The following is a 16,908-nucleotide window of genomic DNA, read 5'->3' on the forward strand; positions in this document are numbered from 1 at the left end:
TTATATAACACAGCAGGATTCAGAGCCACTTGTCAAGCAATATCTAGACTCCAATTGTGTTTAAATAAGTCACTAGTGGCTTTGCGCAAGAGTATTGCGACATTAAGAGCTGCTTAGCTTCTGAGAAGCAACACATACACGATTGCTACGTATGTGAAGTGGGTGGCGTGGGAGCGTATTCATGTTTGGCGATGTCTCCTGCACCACCTGCAGCAATTGGCAATTCAAGTCAGCTTCGTGGTGCCGACTCCATGTGGGAAATTCCAATCTATGCTGTCTTCAGAGAGGGGAGTGAGTTCACGTGTGCGTTAGAGTCAGTTTTCTTAATTCAGGGCTCCACGTGCAGCCACTCCAAGACCTGCTCCTAGTTGTCATGGTAACGGAATCCATACGGCCATTGGCACAGAAGTACAAGGTGGATGGGGGTGGAGGGCCGGCTCACTTGCATAAGACAGGCCATCCTGCTTCAACGGTTTAAGTTCAGCTAGACAAAAAAATAGTTTGTAAAATATGGGATCATTCTTGGGGTGTTTTGTGTCTCACACACACATGTGAGTACATGGTGACTTGCCAGGGCAAAATGTCACTAGACAAGTGAGGAGGGGGCTGACCCTCTGCTGGAGCCGGTCCTCTGCAGCTCTCCCGATTCTCGGATCAGGCTGCCTTTACAGCAGATGACCCGCAGCTTGTTCTGGTAAGACGAAGCCAGATAAATGGCCCCGGAGGAGATGGCTGGGCCCAGATAGCGAGGGCTGGGGATGTCCAGGTGGGCCAACACCGAAGGACTGAAAACACAACAGTGTGAGAAATGAAGGTCCGACATGAATTTTCAAGTCGTTGAACACCGGCGAGGCTCACCCCAAAGCAGCGTGACCCTGAACCTCGATCACGTCCAGTGAGTTGAAGTAGGTGACAAAAAGGTAGGGCTCTCTGTAGGCTGCGCCACAAAACACACACAATTGGAGGTATTGCGGAAGATAATAATAATAATGCAGCTTCAGAAAGCATACTCACCAAAGGACAAAGGCAGGCGACTCCACTTGATGTCCTCGGTGCGGCTTCTTCGTCCATACGTGTCCACAAACACACCAAACTCTGCAAGACGAAGACAGGCCAGAATGTCCACTCGAGAGTTTAGTGGAGGGTCATGTCCATGATTTCATGATGACATTGGCAGTGGATGAAGTGTATCGTGACCACTTATTCAATTTTCCTTACTTTGTAGAGTATTTCTAGTTGTTCCATTTATTTAGTTTGTGCAAGGTGTCAGTTATTAATTGGTAGGGCTCATTGTCCCTCAAAAAAGAAAACCAGATTTAATGTATGTTTGTGTTCCCATTGGAGCTCAATGCTTTCTCTACCCACCGTGAAAACACAGCAGGTACTCCTCCTTCTGCATGCTGCTGGCCACTTGCATGATGGCAATGGGGAAGCTGTGGGATGAGGCGGCAAACACGGCGGAGGCCAACGACATGTCGTTCTTGTCCAGGAACTCTGCGCCAGACCAAACAGAGGACATGGCCTACAAAAGATGTCTACTTCTCTCAATATTACATATTGTTTTCAAGATTCATGAATATTGAATCATTCAAATAGAATTGAGCTTAGTCTTGTGATTTAATTCATAGACCGCACTGTAAGCGATACACCAAAACAAACGTAATAAAAGGCCTACATAGTATTTCAGATCATTAAACAAGGGCAGCAAGGCAGTCGCCATTCAAATATATATATATATATATATACTGGTTTCCTTGGCGACGGCAGAGTGGCCAAAAGACGGGCCTGTTTTAACTCGTATTTTGACAATAATGGCCATTAGCCAATAAATGTTATTTTCTCCGTCATCTACTGTGCTCCCAAAGGAAAAGGACTGGTAGCCCAACTGCTTGAGCAGGAAGCCCACATTTCAAGAAAGAGAATGCAATTTAAGTGGTTTTGTTTTTCTTGAATTCTTTGTTCAATTGCCTCAATCATCTATAACAGCATAATATCATAAAAAAAAAAAAATCTTGGCATTTATCTATAGATGTATAGTATTTACATGAAGCTGCGGTTGATATCATACGTTTATGTTGGGAAAATGAACCATTAAAACCTCATAATGAATATGAAATCAGAGCTGTTGGAAACAATTTTCCCTTTTGTAAAATGCACCATATAAATAAAGTTGCATTGTATTGGAATGGATTTGATAAAAAATAAAAAAAACATCAGTGATGGGGCATTGTACTTTTCTGAGAATGTTGTAAAAGTGATCATTTGAAAATCTTCAGAGATTTAAGATTCATGAGATTATTGTGAGAAATAACATGATCAGGGTTTCCAAATAGATGCATATACTTAATTTTTAATCGTAATACATTAAGGTAAATTAAGGAAATTTATTTTAGAAGTTCATATCCAACTGGCAGCCTTTTGCATTATTTAGTAGCGAAGCAGTAACTCTGTTTCAAAAACTGAGCCCAGTTTGGAGTGTTTTAAAATGAGGTTAATAAATTACAATTGTAATGCAAGCAACCTAAGAAAGAATTCCTGATGAGCACACCTTCAAGTACAAACTGCTTCATCTCAATCTCGTAGAACTTGTTGGTGCCAAGAATGATGCTGTAGCTTGTCAGGTGAATGCAGCTGCAAGGCTCCAGAGTTTCAATTTCCTGTGGATTGAAGATATTTTGGGGGGAGGTTAAATGACATCATTTTACAGTTGCATGATGAGAACAATATCAGAGATCTCCTCCAGAATATAGTACTACTAGTCAGTTCTCTGTGAAATCATAGAGTGAGTGCTGAGGCAGGTTAGGTAACTTCAGCCAGCAGTTCTGAGTTAGGGAGGGCTGCGCTGCTGTGGGAATGGTCAGCGTCGACCGACATCATGGCAGATGAAATTGGTTCTTTTTGTTCCTTTTAAATGTGCCATGCTAGATGCGCACTTGGATCTCAACATGCTTTGTGAAGTAAGTGCTTGGAGGACTGAAGGGTCACACATCACCTTGCGAATGCAGTATTTGCTGAGATTATCATTATAACGTAGGATGGTGATCTTGTTTGGCATTGCAGCACAAATGCAGGAGCCATTGTCTATCTGTGAAGACAACACAAACACAAGTATGTCTTCAACTTGTCCAGTCACTTTTCTCCAACTTATCCAAAAGAAGACTTACTCTGCCGGCAGCAAATAGATGGCATCCTTTCACCGTCTCAAAAATGTATGGAGTCAGTTCGGACTGGCTGGGCAGGTGACATTGGGTCAAAGACTGCTTCACTCGCTTGATCTCCACCAAGCACAAGGCCCTCTCGTCCCCTGCAGCACACACCTCGGTGTCACGCGCCAACTGATGATAAATGCATCTGCTTCTCACTAGTCCATACAGGTGTTAGCAGAGGAGCAGTTCTCACCAACAATCATCAGCAGTTTCTCCATCTCCTTGACGATATGGATCTGAAAGACGGATCCAAGGCCAGGAATGTGAGTCAAGGAGTTCTTGATGACATTGAGGGCATACAGACCTTCCTCAGAGCCCACCAGGACTACCTGCAAGCGCAATCAAGAGCATACCATCACCATGCGAGGTTTTAATACACAACATGTGACCATATGATGGAAATGTGAGACAATTATTGGACCTGATCAGTAAGTGGAAGTGTGCAGTTGATATCAAGCCTGTCGTCTCCTTCCAGCTTCAGGAGAGAGTTTCCTAGGAGCTTCTAAAATCAAGAAGACATTCACGGTCAACAAGGTCACTCGTCCAATATGAGGTCAGGGAGGCACAAAGGAAAGAAGGCGATGCCTGCAGTTTCTCTTCCATAGATTTTAATGTTCGCACTGTACATATCTCGGCTGGATACAAGATTTGAGAGTTCCTGCTTTCAAAACTGCTTTGAAAAAAAAAAAAGCTCAGTTTTTTTTTTCCACATCGTTCAAGGGTCAAGAATCTCGCGGGAGCTACATTTAATAGTCAACCAGCATTGAAAAAAAATCACATCAATCAAAGAGAGAGGCACAGAATGAGGCTGTCATTGTTGACAGTGTTGATAGCAGTAGAACTCTTTTTAGCCTATTTCTTTGGCATTGTGGCAAGTTGTTATTGATGCTCATGGAAATATAACAAAAGCCATAAAAGTAGTTAACAAGGAAAAACCAACACAAGGATCGGAACTACATTTACTGAACAACACCTATTCTTCTTAGTTTTAATATAATGCATTGTTGCCTCCATTTAAAATGTGATCCAACTGTGTATAGGCTACATCTCACTCACACACACGCACGCACACACATATCACTGTGACAAAATGTGATCAAAAACATGCAACGGGAGAGTGTAGGGAGTGAGATTCTGGTAACTTCTCAACTCAAGGGCACCTTTTTATTTAGATGAAATCAAAACTTTTGCCATTGGTTTTCACAAGAAATGATAGAGCTGTAGTAAACGTGAGGGGGGTGGGAGTGGGGGTGGGTGAGCAGGCTGGTAAATCATCGTGAGCTCAGAAAGGAAAGGGAAGGAAGTGGAAAGTCAGGAAGTCTTATGTCTGTACTTTTTTTACCTGGACCAAAGGTGATAGAAGCATTTGTCTTTTGGACACAGCAGCCTATGTATGCAAAGATACTCAATGAAATGGGCAAAATCCAGCAAATCAACAAAATATGCCCATATGGCAGACATATACGTGTGTAATGAGAATGATAGAAACAGAACAAACCAGGTTGTAAAAGACCAAGAAAGAAAGAATGAGGGAGAGACGTAAGCACAGAAGATGACAATTAATAATATAGAAAAGTGAAACAGGAGATTATCAAAAAAGACAAAATGTTAAAAAGGAGAGAGTCAATTTACTCTGGTGAATGAGCCCCACAGTACCAATCACGTCCAGAAAAGAGAGCGGATGGGTACAAGTCAGCAGAGTGCAGAGATACTCACTGCGTCCGCCTCAGCCTTCTCCCGAGAGACTCGCGCCCCAGCGACGACAGATTCCATGACTGCCACCCAGCGCTGCTTGTCTGGGAAACTGGGAGCCATGAAGTAAATGGACTGTCCAGGCCAGCAAGGGGCGTGGCAACGCGACTCCAGCTTCAGGACGTATGGAACATCTGATATAAGAGGATGACAATCACAATGACTTCAATTACTATGAAGTAACTAAAAATAACATTTAGGAAATATTAAGGAAACAAAATAACAACAACAGTGGTTCGAAAATGTTTGAGCTTGAAAAGTTTGTTGAATATAGCCATTGAAAAAATATTAACATAAAATATTTTTGCAACATTCACTGGATTAAAGTCCTTGGGAACTGTTGGCGCATCCATCAGTAATTTTCACCAGTCCGTTTATAGTCTGGCTTTTTTTTTTTAACTTTTTCATCATTCAGCAAAATGGACACCCGTCAGTGACTGCCATTTCCTTTCGTCTGGCGGAATGTCCACCCCTGCCCGCTAGTGGAAATGATAATTGCAACGTGACAACTTTCCCATGTGACAACAAGCTCTGGTCTCCCCTAAATGTTGTTGCTGTTACTCATGCAAATAGTTAAACTATACCTGATTTGGCTGTGTTGGGTAGCTCAGTGGCCCCTACTGCTCCGTGAACTTCAACCTCTCCATCAGACATGCACAAGTCAAACTCCTCCAATGGCTTGATTGAATCTGAGTCAAAAAACAAGTTACCAGACTCAAGCTCAATGAACAAAAGACATACGCTCTCAAAAGTAAGCGAACACTCAAGCAACCTTCTCTGGGTTCAATCTCGTAGATGGACACTTTAGTCCCATCAAGGACCACGTATTTCCGCTCCCAGCCTTGGCCTCGCTTTCCATTTCTGCAAAGCCAGTAGCACAAAGTGAGAGTGAGTGAGTGAGTGAGTGAGTGAGTGAGTGAGTGAGTGAGTGAGTGAGTGAGTGAGTGAGTGAGTGAGTGAGTGAGTGAGTGAGTGAGTGAGTGAGTGAGTGAGACTACAGCTAACCTGGGCTGCTTCATCCATCCCTCTAGGTGCATGTGTCCACTGGCAGCGTCTTTGAGCTGCTGGCCTTTCTCCCGACAAAAGCCCTCGGACAGATGCAGAGAGCAGTCGCTCGACATGCCGCACGTCGCTGGGAGGCACGGCGAGCATTTTGGATGGCAAAGAGCGTGACATTCTGAAAGAGGGAAAATATCACAAAAATAGCAATGGCCTATAAAGTTGTGGCTGCTCAACACAGACCAGCATTGTGTAATAGTGATATAAACTTGCCGCATTGTCTTTTATAATCTTGTTTTGGGGTCAGTATCTATTAAACACACTCAGGAATAATTATAAGGTTCATTATATACTATGCCAAAAAATAAATGCCATGATGGCTTAAGATGGCATATTTTCCCCCCCTGTGGTCAGAGAAAGGAAATAAACTAGCGAACGTCTTACTAACTGCACGTTCAATTGACTCTTTATGAATAATAAGTTAGTAGTTGTTAGGGTGGTGTTCACTCTAACTTATTTTGCAAGAAAACCCTAACAGTAGTTTACACTATAAGGACAAAGGTATGAGACCAGTTACAGAGACTTTTTTAAAATTATTATTTTCTAGTTTGATTTCAAATCAGAAGACTTGAGTACTGTACTGGACTGATGGATTTTAGACTATAATTTTTTTTTCCATCTGAGAAGATGAACAAATTAGTGAACAATGCTGAATGCTGAAATTCTGGATATGCTGTATTGGCTCTGTCTCTTTTGGACCCAGTGCCAGGTTAGCTATTTCACCCGATTTGGGTTACTTTTGATTCAGCAGTTTTAAGAGTGTAACGTTACACACCGCCCATGTTAGTGGTGGACCCATTGATTTGTTTTATACTGATTGAATGTTTAGATAGATGCAAATAGACAAGAGAGCGATCCTGACAAACAAATACTGCTCGTGCGATGGAAGTGGCACTCACCCAGACAGGTGGCGGCTTGTCGACCAAAGTGAACCGTATCCAGGCAAACGGTACACTTGGCGGCGCGCATGTTGAGTCCCACTGTGAAGCGGTGAGCGGTGTGGTGGTGCACCCTCTCCCTCTCTCTTTCCCTCTGACTATCTTTCATTCGCCGGCTATATTCTGAATACAATAAGGGCAGGGTCACAGTTTGCTCCGTTATTATTTCTCGTTCTGTCAAAACCTCGATGCATCATGCCGTACCATTTATGAAGTCACTTCAACAAAAAAGTGGTTGCAAAAGATGTTGAGGACATGAGTGGCATAAAACTGCAACTTAGGTTATCCCTGTGCTTGTGGTTATTGGCTGATGAATTTTAAAGGCATTATGCAGTCAATGTTATGACTTTAAAGACGCCACAAAGTTTGCATACCTTGGTGAGCATATAACAAGAATTTGTCACAATGATACAACGAAAAAAAAAATACAGTTTCACTGCAGCTTTAATTTTGAATTTTGCTTTACCTGAAAGACTTTGCTCTTCATTTCTGAAGCTTGTGTCTGTGTGCATTTGCAATATTAAGCTATTAAGCCAGTCGCATCTTAAATGATGCAACTTTGACTTAATGATGCCCAATGATGTGACTGAATAATACCTTTAGATTGGGATTCATTACGTGACACAAAGTGTGGTTGCAGTGTTTATCAACCTGGTAAGTAAGTGTACGATGTGAAGTGCAAATGGGATTGTGGTGGGTTGATAAACACTGTGGAGTTCCGCAAATGAGGCTGGCTAAGCTTCAGCAACCATGATAACCATGCTTCAGATTTCCAAAACTGTGCACTACAAAACCAAAGATGTTCTTTTGACTTGCTGAGATATGGTCACTTTGTAGACATGCACAAGTTTGAAAAGAAACCTGGCCTTCTGAGGAATGGGTGAGGCAAAAGGAGACGAGGGATAAAAGACTGCGGGAACCGTGAGTTTGGGAAACTTACTTTCAAAAGTGACCCTCCTTCTTTCTGAAAGGTGTGTGTGAAAGAGAAAGGATGGTAAGAGCGCATCCTTTTGTGTGTAGGAAAGGGCCGGTATATTTGCAATATAGCGTTGTAATCCATTAGTGGCTTCTTGAACAAAGATGTCGTCACCTCCTCACTCACCCTCAGGTGTTGCAACCTCCTTCCTGCGACCCGAGTTGGACGGTACCAGGCTGGCTGGGACTTGTTGGTGATCGGGAGACTTCACCATGGCAGACATCATCATCTGTTGTCGTGCTGCGGCTGGGTTTGTGGAACTGCTGTGATCTTTGTATTGGAGTGCTGAGATGGAAATCACATTGCTTTTATCATCCTGGAGCAGAAAACTACAGTGTTTGCTTTTTTTTTTTCATGCTGACTTGCCTCTTTGCTCTTATCATGACAATAAGAATTTCATTCTCAGTTGCTACGGCAACAGTACGGCGCAGAAAGAAATGACCTAATTGTCTAATGGACTTTTTGTGCTTTTCCAAAACAAGAGCCGATGAACTGTTCTTACCTTCTTCTCTTAGAGATCGCAGTTCTGTTCTCATTTTCTGAAGCGCATCTTCAAGCTCAGAGCAGCGAGTTCGCTCTTTGTCCAGCGCTAACTTCATGTCGCTGTACTGCAGGGGAACTGGCTGGATGGACGACACTGGGGAGACCTGGCCTTGACTTTGTCCCTGGGCCTGGGTCTGCGCCTGGGCCTGAGCAGCCATGGCAGCCAAAATATCTTCACGCCGACGCCCAAAGAGTCCCTGGAAGGACAAACACAGTGAAAGGACATGTAGAATGAGACCAGAGAGCAGAGGCAACGGTTGTATCCAAGCCTTTGATTAAAAGTTATTATGAACATGCAGAGAGTTTAGTGGGAGTTTTAATGGCAATTTATGCAATGGGTGACTCATTCTTCGTTGGTTGCCCCAGATTTCACCTTTATAATCACGTAATTACCAGTTCTCTAAAAAAAAAACAAATTTATGCATGCACAATCAGATAAGTGGAGAGCTCAGAAAAAGAATCTACTCAATCAATCTGTTGATTCAAAATCAATGAAGAATTTAAGAATACATTTGTTCTTTTACCTTCATTTTTTTTTAATCCGGCCTGTGAAAGTTTAACACGATGGTTACTTATGTGCGAAAACATTCAGAGGCATGCAAGTTTGACAAACCTGAACATAAAGTCAAAGTCAAAGTAAAAAAAATTAAAGACACTGTGTTTCGCACAGGATAAAATGTACTTTTACATCAAGTACATCATTTAAGTAAAGAAGCAATGTCACCTGACCTTTTTCTTCTTCGAACCACCATGAGCTTGGGCTTGGAGGAAGTCGATGAGCTTTGTCTGCTGGGTGATAGTCCCCTCCATTTTCACCTTCTCATGGGAGTACACAGCCTGCAGGTGGAGCTAAGTGAACATCACTACTGCCATGAATTTCTCCTCAAATACTTGGCGTCATTCAGAGAAATAAAAGCAAAATGTGGGCGAAGATCATGCTTTTGACGTTCAAGGACAAGGACACCATAGAAAGCAGGTAACAATTCTTCAATGACGTGTGCAGTAGTCACAGCACATAACACTAAAGAAAATAAAAACAATGAAGTGAAAGGTTTGTACGGCAACCAATGTTTGCTTATTCCATACTGTCTGGTGGGCCTTTTTGAATTCCATTAGGAGTGCTACACACGTAACTAAATCATTTGTGAGCCATTATAAAATTGAACACAGAAACATTCTTCTTTCAGTCTAATTCACGAGTGGTGATCACTACCTTACCCGAGGATGATTTTGTGAAGATATACACATTAACAAAGGATACGATTTATTGACCCCAAAAATGGCAAGTTTGCTCAAACCATTAAGCAAGTCATTTTCAACAGTTTGCAAGAGTGTGTCCAGTACAGATTATGTAGCAGCACCTGGATGTTCTCCAGTTGATATTCCAGGTCGGTTCTCTCAGTTTTCAGAAGGTCAGTCTGATCGAGGGCATCTTGCAGGCCCTGGGTCAGACGGAAGATATGCGCCTTCTGAGCATCCATCTGCTGCTGAAGCTTCTCTTGCTACAAAAGAAAAAACAGACGGCACATTATCTGAATCCAATACTTTAACCACGAGGACTTTAGAGGTTCCAAAGTGTGTTATTTTTGTCAATTTGATTGAAGCAAAATCATCAGCATGCAGTGAAAATATGTTATGGTAATAACTTAAATATGTCATCAAAGAGCTGTGATCACAACGTGTGAAAATACTGAATGGACCTCATCCAACAGCCGCTGTTTCAGATCTCTCTCGCTCTCCAGCTTTTGCTGCAAGCTATGCGCATTCATCTCCAGCATGGCGTGCTTCTTCTCCAAATCATTCAACTGAAGGACAGAAAACAAGATGTGTTCATTGCAACATACGCGAACCACCGAGGGCGTTAAATATTTGAGCTTCAGTGCAGAAACACTCACAGTGTCTGCAAGGCTCTCAGCTTTGAGTTTCTGGTCTTTGAGAATCTGCTGTAGCGCCAATATCTCAGCTTTGTGCTCCTTCACAGCCTGTTCCACAGCCTGACGAGACTCTGAGCTGCGCTGGTCAGCACGGAGTCTGAAGGACACAACAGCCTTGCCTTCATTTGCCCACATATATATATGTACATCTTTTTATTTAGATTTAAAAAACCAAGAGATAATCCCTTGAGCGAATAAACCATAGGTATCCAGTGAATGTACGTAGGTGGAGGCAAGCAGCAACAGTAAAAGCAAGCGCGACCTACCAATATGGAGGTCACTTATTATTCTTTCAGAATATATAACAGGTATTGTGATCAGATTAGATCATGGCCGATTGAAGTTGGTGTCATGATTTGTGTTTATGTGGTTTTGATTAGATTTAGTTTCATTACATTTTCACATTTTTCATATCTTGTCTGCCCTGTTAGGATTTGGTGTACAGCTGTTCTCATCCCTCGTGTAAACAAATTAGCTCCCTCATACCACTCCAGGTATTCCTCGTTTGCTCCTCCGATTGCTTATATTTATGCTGCATTCGAGGTCCGAATTGTAAAATTAGGGAATAAAAGAATCCTGAGTTCATTGACGAACTACAATGCGACATCACTCAACAACGGCAACCGCATGGAGTCCAGTGTGTGAATCTCAAAACTTCATTTACAAGACTATAAAGATTCATTTGGCTTGATTTATTATTACACCAATTCAGTTATTCAAAATAACTTTATGTAACACAGCATAATTAGCATTGACTGTGCCGCTGCATGAAGACGATATTATGGCGAAAGGGATGAAATGCTTTGAAGGAAAGACATTGCTTTATTTATATAAAAAAAATTGAAGGTTTTCTGGAGGTCAAATGTGTCATCATAATAAATGAGATAAGCAATCTATCCGAATCAGCCATGTTTGTTATTTACATTCACCTTGAGCACTTGGAGATGATAAGTGGGAAAATCCATGTTGGATATATCCGACTTCCCACATTCCGCGAATGCAGCGTTAGTACCCTGGTTCCTTTCAGTCTTTGTCAGATCATAGTTTCTGTTTGTCAGTTTCGTGTGATTGTTTTTTCTTTAGTTCCTTAGGTTTCGCCGAATTTGCATTATTTTCCTTTTGGATGGATGGATGGATGGATGGATGGATGGATGGATGGATGGATGGATGGATGGATGGATGGATGGATGGATGGATGGATGGATGGATGGATGGATGGATGGATGGATGGATGTTTTTGTTACTGAATCTATTTCAAAATAATGGATGCACTGTCTCAATATATAATGATGTTTACTGCCAACATGTTTTTGACTAACCTGTTCTGTTTCTCAGTGTCCAGCATTCTTTGGACCTCCCTTGTCCTCCTCTCAGCCTGGTTCTTCTCATCTTCAAGTGTTGCCCTCCAGGTAACCCACTGTCTCTCCTTCTCCAGAAGTTCATCATTTAACGTCTCAAGTTCCAGGACTTGCTCCTCCAACATGGTGCATGTGGTCTTCAGTGTTTCGAGGTTCTAAACAAAAGTGAGAGATTAAGGTTAACATAGGCACTTTGATTATTACACTTTGATAAATCTGACTTTTAAGATAACTGTAAAATTCAAACAGGTAAGTTGTACCCCAAAAATAAAAACCTGAACTTTTTTTTTACCCCCCTTCACCCAACCTTTTTTAATCTTCAGGACTTTTCATGTTGGATGAAAAGATAGTGTAACATTTACATATTTGGTCGCTAATGACTGCCTAATGTTTGAACTACAAATTGGATTGTCCGGTGAGGGAGGGGGAGCAGTTTGGGAAGATGGCACAATTAAGGTAACTTTTAGCCCCATCATGTCATGACTTCATCAATCATTGCGTGCGCTTTTGAGTTATGGTCATCTGTTTTGGTCGGTCTGAATTAATTAATAAGGTGCCAAAGAAGTCCAGCGATGCTATTTTCAGTGGGCCTTAAGACCTTTAGGATGGAAACAGCAGCCATCACTGAGGCAGTAAAAAAACAAAATGCTGACACAGATGAGTGGAGCACATCCAGCACATCTCAAACAAAGTCACTCTCTAAAAGCATAAAAAGCATCAAATTGAATTATAAACCCTTGTAAATGTCGGTTTTGTAAGATTAAGGGCAACGTTTGCTACAGAGCAAATTTATGAAAACAAACTAAGCAGAGACAAGGAAAGACGAGAGACCCGGCCGAAGAAACCAAGTCTAGCTGTGCCATGCCGACGCCGTGATAACATCAAAATTGTATGCGCAGAGGCATCAACATGATGATTTTTCAAGATTATTCAACCGAAAGTATTTTTCCATTCCATTATTCCGTTAAAAAATAAAACACAGGGCCTAAAATGAATCCTTAACAAACACAAAAAGCTCAAGGCCATTAACATAATGAAACAACCCCAAACTGCAGTCATAAAGATGTTCTGAAATAACATCAATACCTGTGTGGTGTCTTAAATTACACATATTGACACGGGGCATTTTGCTTTTTGCATCATAAGGCCTACACAAAGAGCTGTTCTTAAATGTCGTGATATAAATATAGCCCATGCTGGTCTTGCAGCATCACCGCAGCTCTCTGTAGTCCAACGCTTCCGCAGCTGACACGACCTGGGAGTGATGGGGATGACACATTCCTCCCTCCCACACAGCACCCCATCCCTCGTCTATTCCCTTCCATTGCCGGTTACACAACCGGCAGGACCGAGAGCGCTACTGGACGCCCACACACATCCTCCCACAGGAGCAGAGCACACATCGCACAGCCTCCTCGCTCTCTTGCCGCTTAGCTCCAACCAGAATATTGCACATTACAATGCAGAATTATTCAGTGAGTTTCTGGTGCCTGTTTTACACTTTGCACTGTCAGAGCTGGGAGAGGTGTCTTGGTCTCTTGTCACAGGTTGAGCAGATATCACATAATGCATGCTTGCGAAAACCCAATGTCTGACTGGCTTTGAGTGGGAGGTGGAAAGAGAAAGCAGACTGAACTGAAAAATTGTTGCTGGGTGATATAAATACATACACACATTTTTTGGGGCAGTTCAGCACAGAATAGTCCAAACCTGCAGACTAAATAATTTCTTGACTGACTCTGACAGTTGTCGCTTTACAGCAAGCTGCAAGATTGTCCATGCAATTATTGTATTGTGATACATTAGAGAATGTGGGTGGGATGGCAAATGAGAAAATGGCAAGAAACTTCATTAAAAGTGCTTTCAAATAAATCACAGGAGCAGCAGTCAGCAAAGTAGCAGTAGCACATCAGTAAGAGTATATAAACAAAAAAAGAAAATGCGTGTTCTGATTATATCATTTATTTGCAACAGTGAAATACTGTTTGTAGAACGTGTTATTTTTTTAGCTTTAAGATGCTGTCCTCTTTAAAAGAAACGTGGAGAATAAGCATCATGAATGAATGAATGGATGGATGGATGGATGGATGGATGGATGAATGAAGAGCTACCAATAGAAAACAGCCAGCGTCTTCCTTACCTGTTTTTGGTTGTTGAGGTGCATCTCACGGTCAGCCACCTCGCGACGCAGCTGGTCCACATCCTGGCTGAGCTGCAGTCGGTCCTCTCGCTCATCAGATGCTTCATCCAGCTGCTTCGACAGGTAGAAGTTCTGGCGGTTCAGCTCAGCATTCTCCTGGGTCAGTGAGGTCAGCTGTTCCTCCAGGTCAGTGATCACCTGAAGGGAGTTATGAAGACACTCAGATTACCAGTAACACAAAAATGTACCATTTGTGCCCAGTATCCGGGGTTTGAGAATCCTAATAGCCTAATAGCATAATCATTTCATCATGTCTTTCTACTCCAATCATCCATGCTCACTATGCTTCCTCTTGATACGGTTTGAGTCTGATGAGGGGGCATGCTAACAACCCTCAGCTCTCAGGGGACCACAAACCATGCCTATCTTCAAAGGGGCAGGAGAAGGGCATAAGAAACACTTTTATGTGCATAAATGAATTATCTGTTGTGTTTTGACTCAGAACATCTTTCCCCCTGAGGCAGGAGACTGACACCAGCATCTGAATGCTTGAGTCTTGGTGCAGAAGTGAACAGTGAATTGGATGCTTTGTTGATCTGCAGAATCTTTCATTTAAATCCCTCCCCCTGGCATGCATCCTCACCAGCGCCGATTACATACGACTGACTCACAATTGTGGAAAGGTATGGGAGCACAGAGAAGAAAAAAAAAAAAAAAAAACTTTGAACAAAAGATCCCTCTGATGCCATGGAAGCACTCTGTGGACCATGGCTTGGGCTAAAAGATGTGACTACAAATAGTATGTAACGAAAAGCCTCCGAGACACTGAAGTCTATTTGGGGTTAGTCCGAGGCACTTTGAGTGGCAGGCGAGCTGATTCCCATTTATCACGGGCCTGAATGTGATTGATTACCATAATTTCCAGACTATAAACCGCTTCTTACTGCACAAGCTTTGAATCCTGCGGTTTATCTATGGATTATTTTTAACGATTTGTTTTGATACACAGGTAATAGAAATGTGGACATTCATTTAAAACACCTGCAGCTTATTGTCCTGTGTGGCTTTTACATGAACAAAAGAGGATTTCCCCCCAATTTTAGCTGGTGCAGTTTATATTCAGGTGCGTCTTATAGTCAAGAAATTACGCAAATTCTGAACACAGCCACATCTTCAGTTATAACAATTGTACAACCACATTGTATCAGTTGTTTATTTCTCTCTCTTTTTTCCCCAATTGCATTATACGGGTTATAGAGCACATGAAAGGTGTGAAAATTAGAATAAGGCCATATTTTTATATCCACCAGGTACAGCTCCAGGATTTTCTCTCTACCAGGGCTAAAGAGTGGCTTGACCAATACATCGGGGGAGGGGGGTAGAAAAGAATTCAATATATTTTCAAATATCAAATAAAATGCTAGTGAGGCTTAGCTGGTCTGGACAGATTTCTGTTGGGGCTATAGCCTTTCCAAGCTTCAGTGTAGTACCATTCCAGATATTCACTGTGTAGTATTTTATGCACATTAAAATGCAAAACAAAAACTTTGATTAGTAGATTCATGCAAACACTGAAATATTTTGTGATGCTTACCGCACAGCTGTCCCTCAAAGCATCATACTTTCGTTGTATCTCATCTCTGTGTGCCTGACAGATTTGACAAAAGAGACAGTCACATTTCAGCACCTGCCTCACATGGCATCGAAGAAAACTTTAGCTTTAGTTTCCTCACTCTGAGCACAGTGATCTCTTCCTCAGCCTCAGCAGTGGTCTCCTCGAGCTCAGTCTTGGCATGCTGCAGTTGACTCTCCAAAGCGCGGCGAGCCGCCTGGAGGTTGGTGATCTGGGCTTCGCGTTCCTGCAATGACAATGTCACCTCTGTCACCTGACGCTTGATCTCCAGCTTCTGTTCCTCATGCTCAAGTCCAATCTATGAAGACAGAGAGAGGGAAAATCCACATTTAGGAAAGAGCATGGTTTCCGGAACATGTTTGGGAATGTTATTCACTGCATTAACTTTAATAGTTACTGTGCATTTACAATTATTCCAAGACATTAAACATCAGTAACGTGGTCGTAGAAACAGAACTACTTTTTTGGCAACCTGCCAAGTGCCCAGTGTCTATATGTACTTCTAGAACTGCTGGGTCAAAAGTCACCCAAATTTGTCCAAAAAGTGACAGAGCTAATGCTGGGTTATTTAAACACAGTGCATTGAGTATTTGCCTAGCACTGTTAGGTAAATATTTTGACACAACAAGCCATCTATCTATGATCCATCTGTTTGTCTGTCTATCCATCGATCCATCCCAAAATCTATTTTTCGTTCATTTATTCTCTGACCTGTGGCAAATCTTTAACAGTTGCTAATTAAGTTTATCGACTACAAAATATACAGCAGCATGCTGATGATATAATAATTCAATACATACCTCTCTGAGCCTGGTTTCCAGCTCTAAGACCCGACTCTTGTGCGTATGCTCTTGGTGGCTTGTTTTCTCGAGATGCTCCTCAAGTTTGGCATTCTGGGCTTCCAACTTGCCAGCCTGAGACTCCAAGTAGAACTTCTGCTGGCGAAGCTCTGAGATCATCTCTTCCTGGGCTTTCCTGCCATTACAACATATCCAAAGGTATAAAAAGCTCAGTAAAAGATGGAGCTTCTGAAAGAGTTGATTTCATACACATACAATCTAGAAATAAAATGCTCAAGAAAGAGGGCCTATGGTACAGAGCATATTACTCAGCATTCGCTACTCACATGTTTTTTTGGGTGTAGATGCTGCTGTTGGCTGCCAGTTTGTTGGCCTCAGACAGCTCAGCAATTCTCTGCTCCAGACTGTTCATCTTTGAATCCATTGCATTTATGGTCTAGATGAAAAATATTTACCAATAGAACTTAAAATAATAACGGTGAGGCAAATATTTATAAACATGGACCTAAGGACTGGACAGTTTTGCACACTTACAATGAACAAACCCAGATAATCTGAATAAAAAATCC

General features: G+C 42.1%; 1 protein-coding gene across 7 annotated transcripts in view; it reads right to left on the minus strand.

The window, feature by feature from the left end:
* The window catches only part of LOC119127722 (citron rho-interacting kinase), a 32,889-nt gene that overhangs the window by 3,740 nt on the left and 12,241 nt on the right, over positions 1-16,908 (minus strand). The window contains exons 12-39 of one of the 7 annotated variants that reach the window (XM_037259788.1): positions 16,666-16,775; positions 16,340-16,514; positions 15,640-15,837; positions 15,501-15,554; positions 13,907-14,104; positions 11,728-11,921; positions 10,370-10,505; positions 10,175-10,279; positions 9,836-9,976; positions 9,204-9,311; positions 8,434-8,671; positions 8,058-8,216; positions 7,896-7,919; positions 6,917-7,078; positions 5,964-6,135; positions 5,731-5,819; positions 5,543-5,647; positions 4,923-5,092; positions 4,549-4,593; positions 3,628-3,708; positions 3,400-3,535; positions 3,165-3,304; positions 2,993-3,085; positions 2,549-2,657; positions 1,366-1,494; positions 1,015-1,095; positions 859-937; positions 612-785 (exon numbers count right to left, since the gene is read on the minus strand). In XM_037259788.1, coding sequence (XP_037115683.1) covers positions 612-785; positions 859-937; positions 1,015-1,095; positions 1,366-1,494; positions 2,549-2,657; positions 2,993-3,085; positions 3,165-3,304; positions 3,400-3,535; positions 3,628-3,708; positions 4,549-4,593; positions 4,923-5,092; positions 5,543-5,647; positions 5,731-5,819; positions 5,964-6,135; positions 6,917-7,078; positions 7,896-7,919; positions 8,058-8,216; positions 8,434-8,671; positions 9,204-9,311; positions 9,836-9,976; positions 10,175-10,279; positions 10,370-10,505; positions 11,728-11,921; positions 13,907-14,104; positions 15,501-15,554; positions 15,640-15,837; positions 16,340-16,514; positions 16,666-16,775 — 3,605 coding nt within the window. Of the gene's footprint in view, positions 1-611; positions 786-858; positions 938-1,014; positions 1,096-1,365; positions 1,495-2,548; positions 2,658-2,992; positions 3,086-3,164; positions 3,305-3,399; positions 3,536-3,627; positions 3,709-4,548; positions 4,594-4,922; positions 5,093-5,542; positions 5,648-5,730; positions 5,820-5,963; positions 6,136-6,916; positions 7,079-7,895; positions 7,920-8,057; positions 8,217-8,433; positions 8,672-9,203; positions 9,324-9,835; positions 9,977-10,174; positions 10,280-10,369; positions 10,506-11,727; positions 11,922-13,906; positions 14,105-15,500; positions 15,555-15,639; positions 15,838-16,339; positions 16,515-16,665; positions 16,776-16,908 lie in introns of all 7 variants that reach the window. The other 6 variants (XM_037259787.1, XM_037259789.1, XM_037259791.1 and 3 more) reach the window with 6 other exon arrangements.

This window comes from Syngnathus acus, chromosome 9 (genome assembly GCF_901709675.1).
Source record: "Syngnathus acus chromosome 9, fSynAcu1.2, whole genome shotgun sequence".
Lineage (NCBI taxonomy): Eukaryota > Metazoa > Chordata > Actinopteri > Syngnathiformes > Syngnathidae > Syngnathus > Syngnathus acus.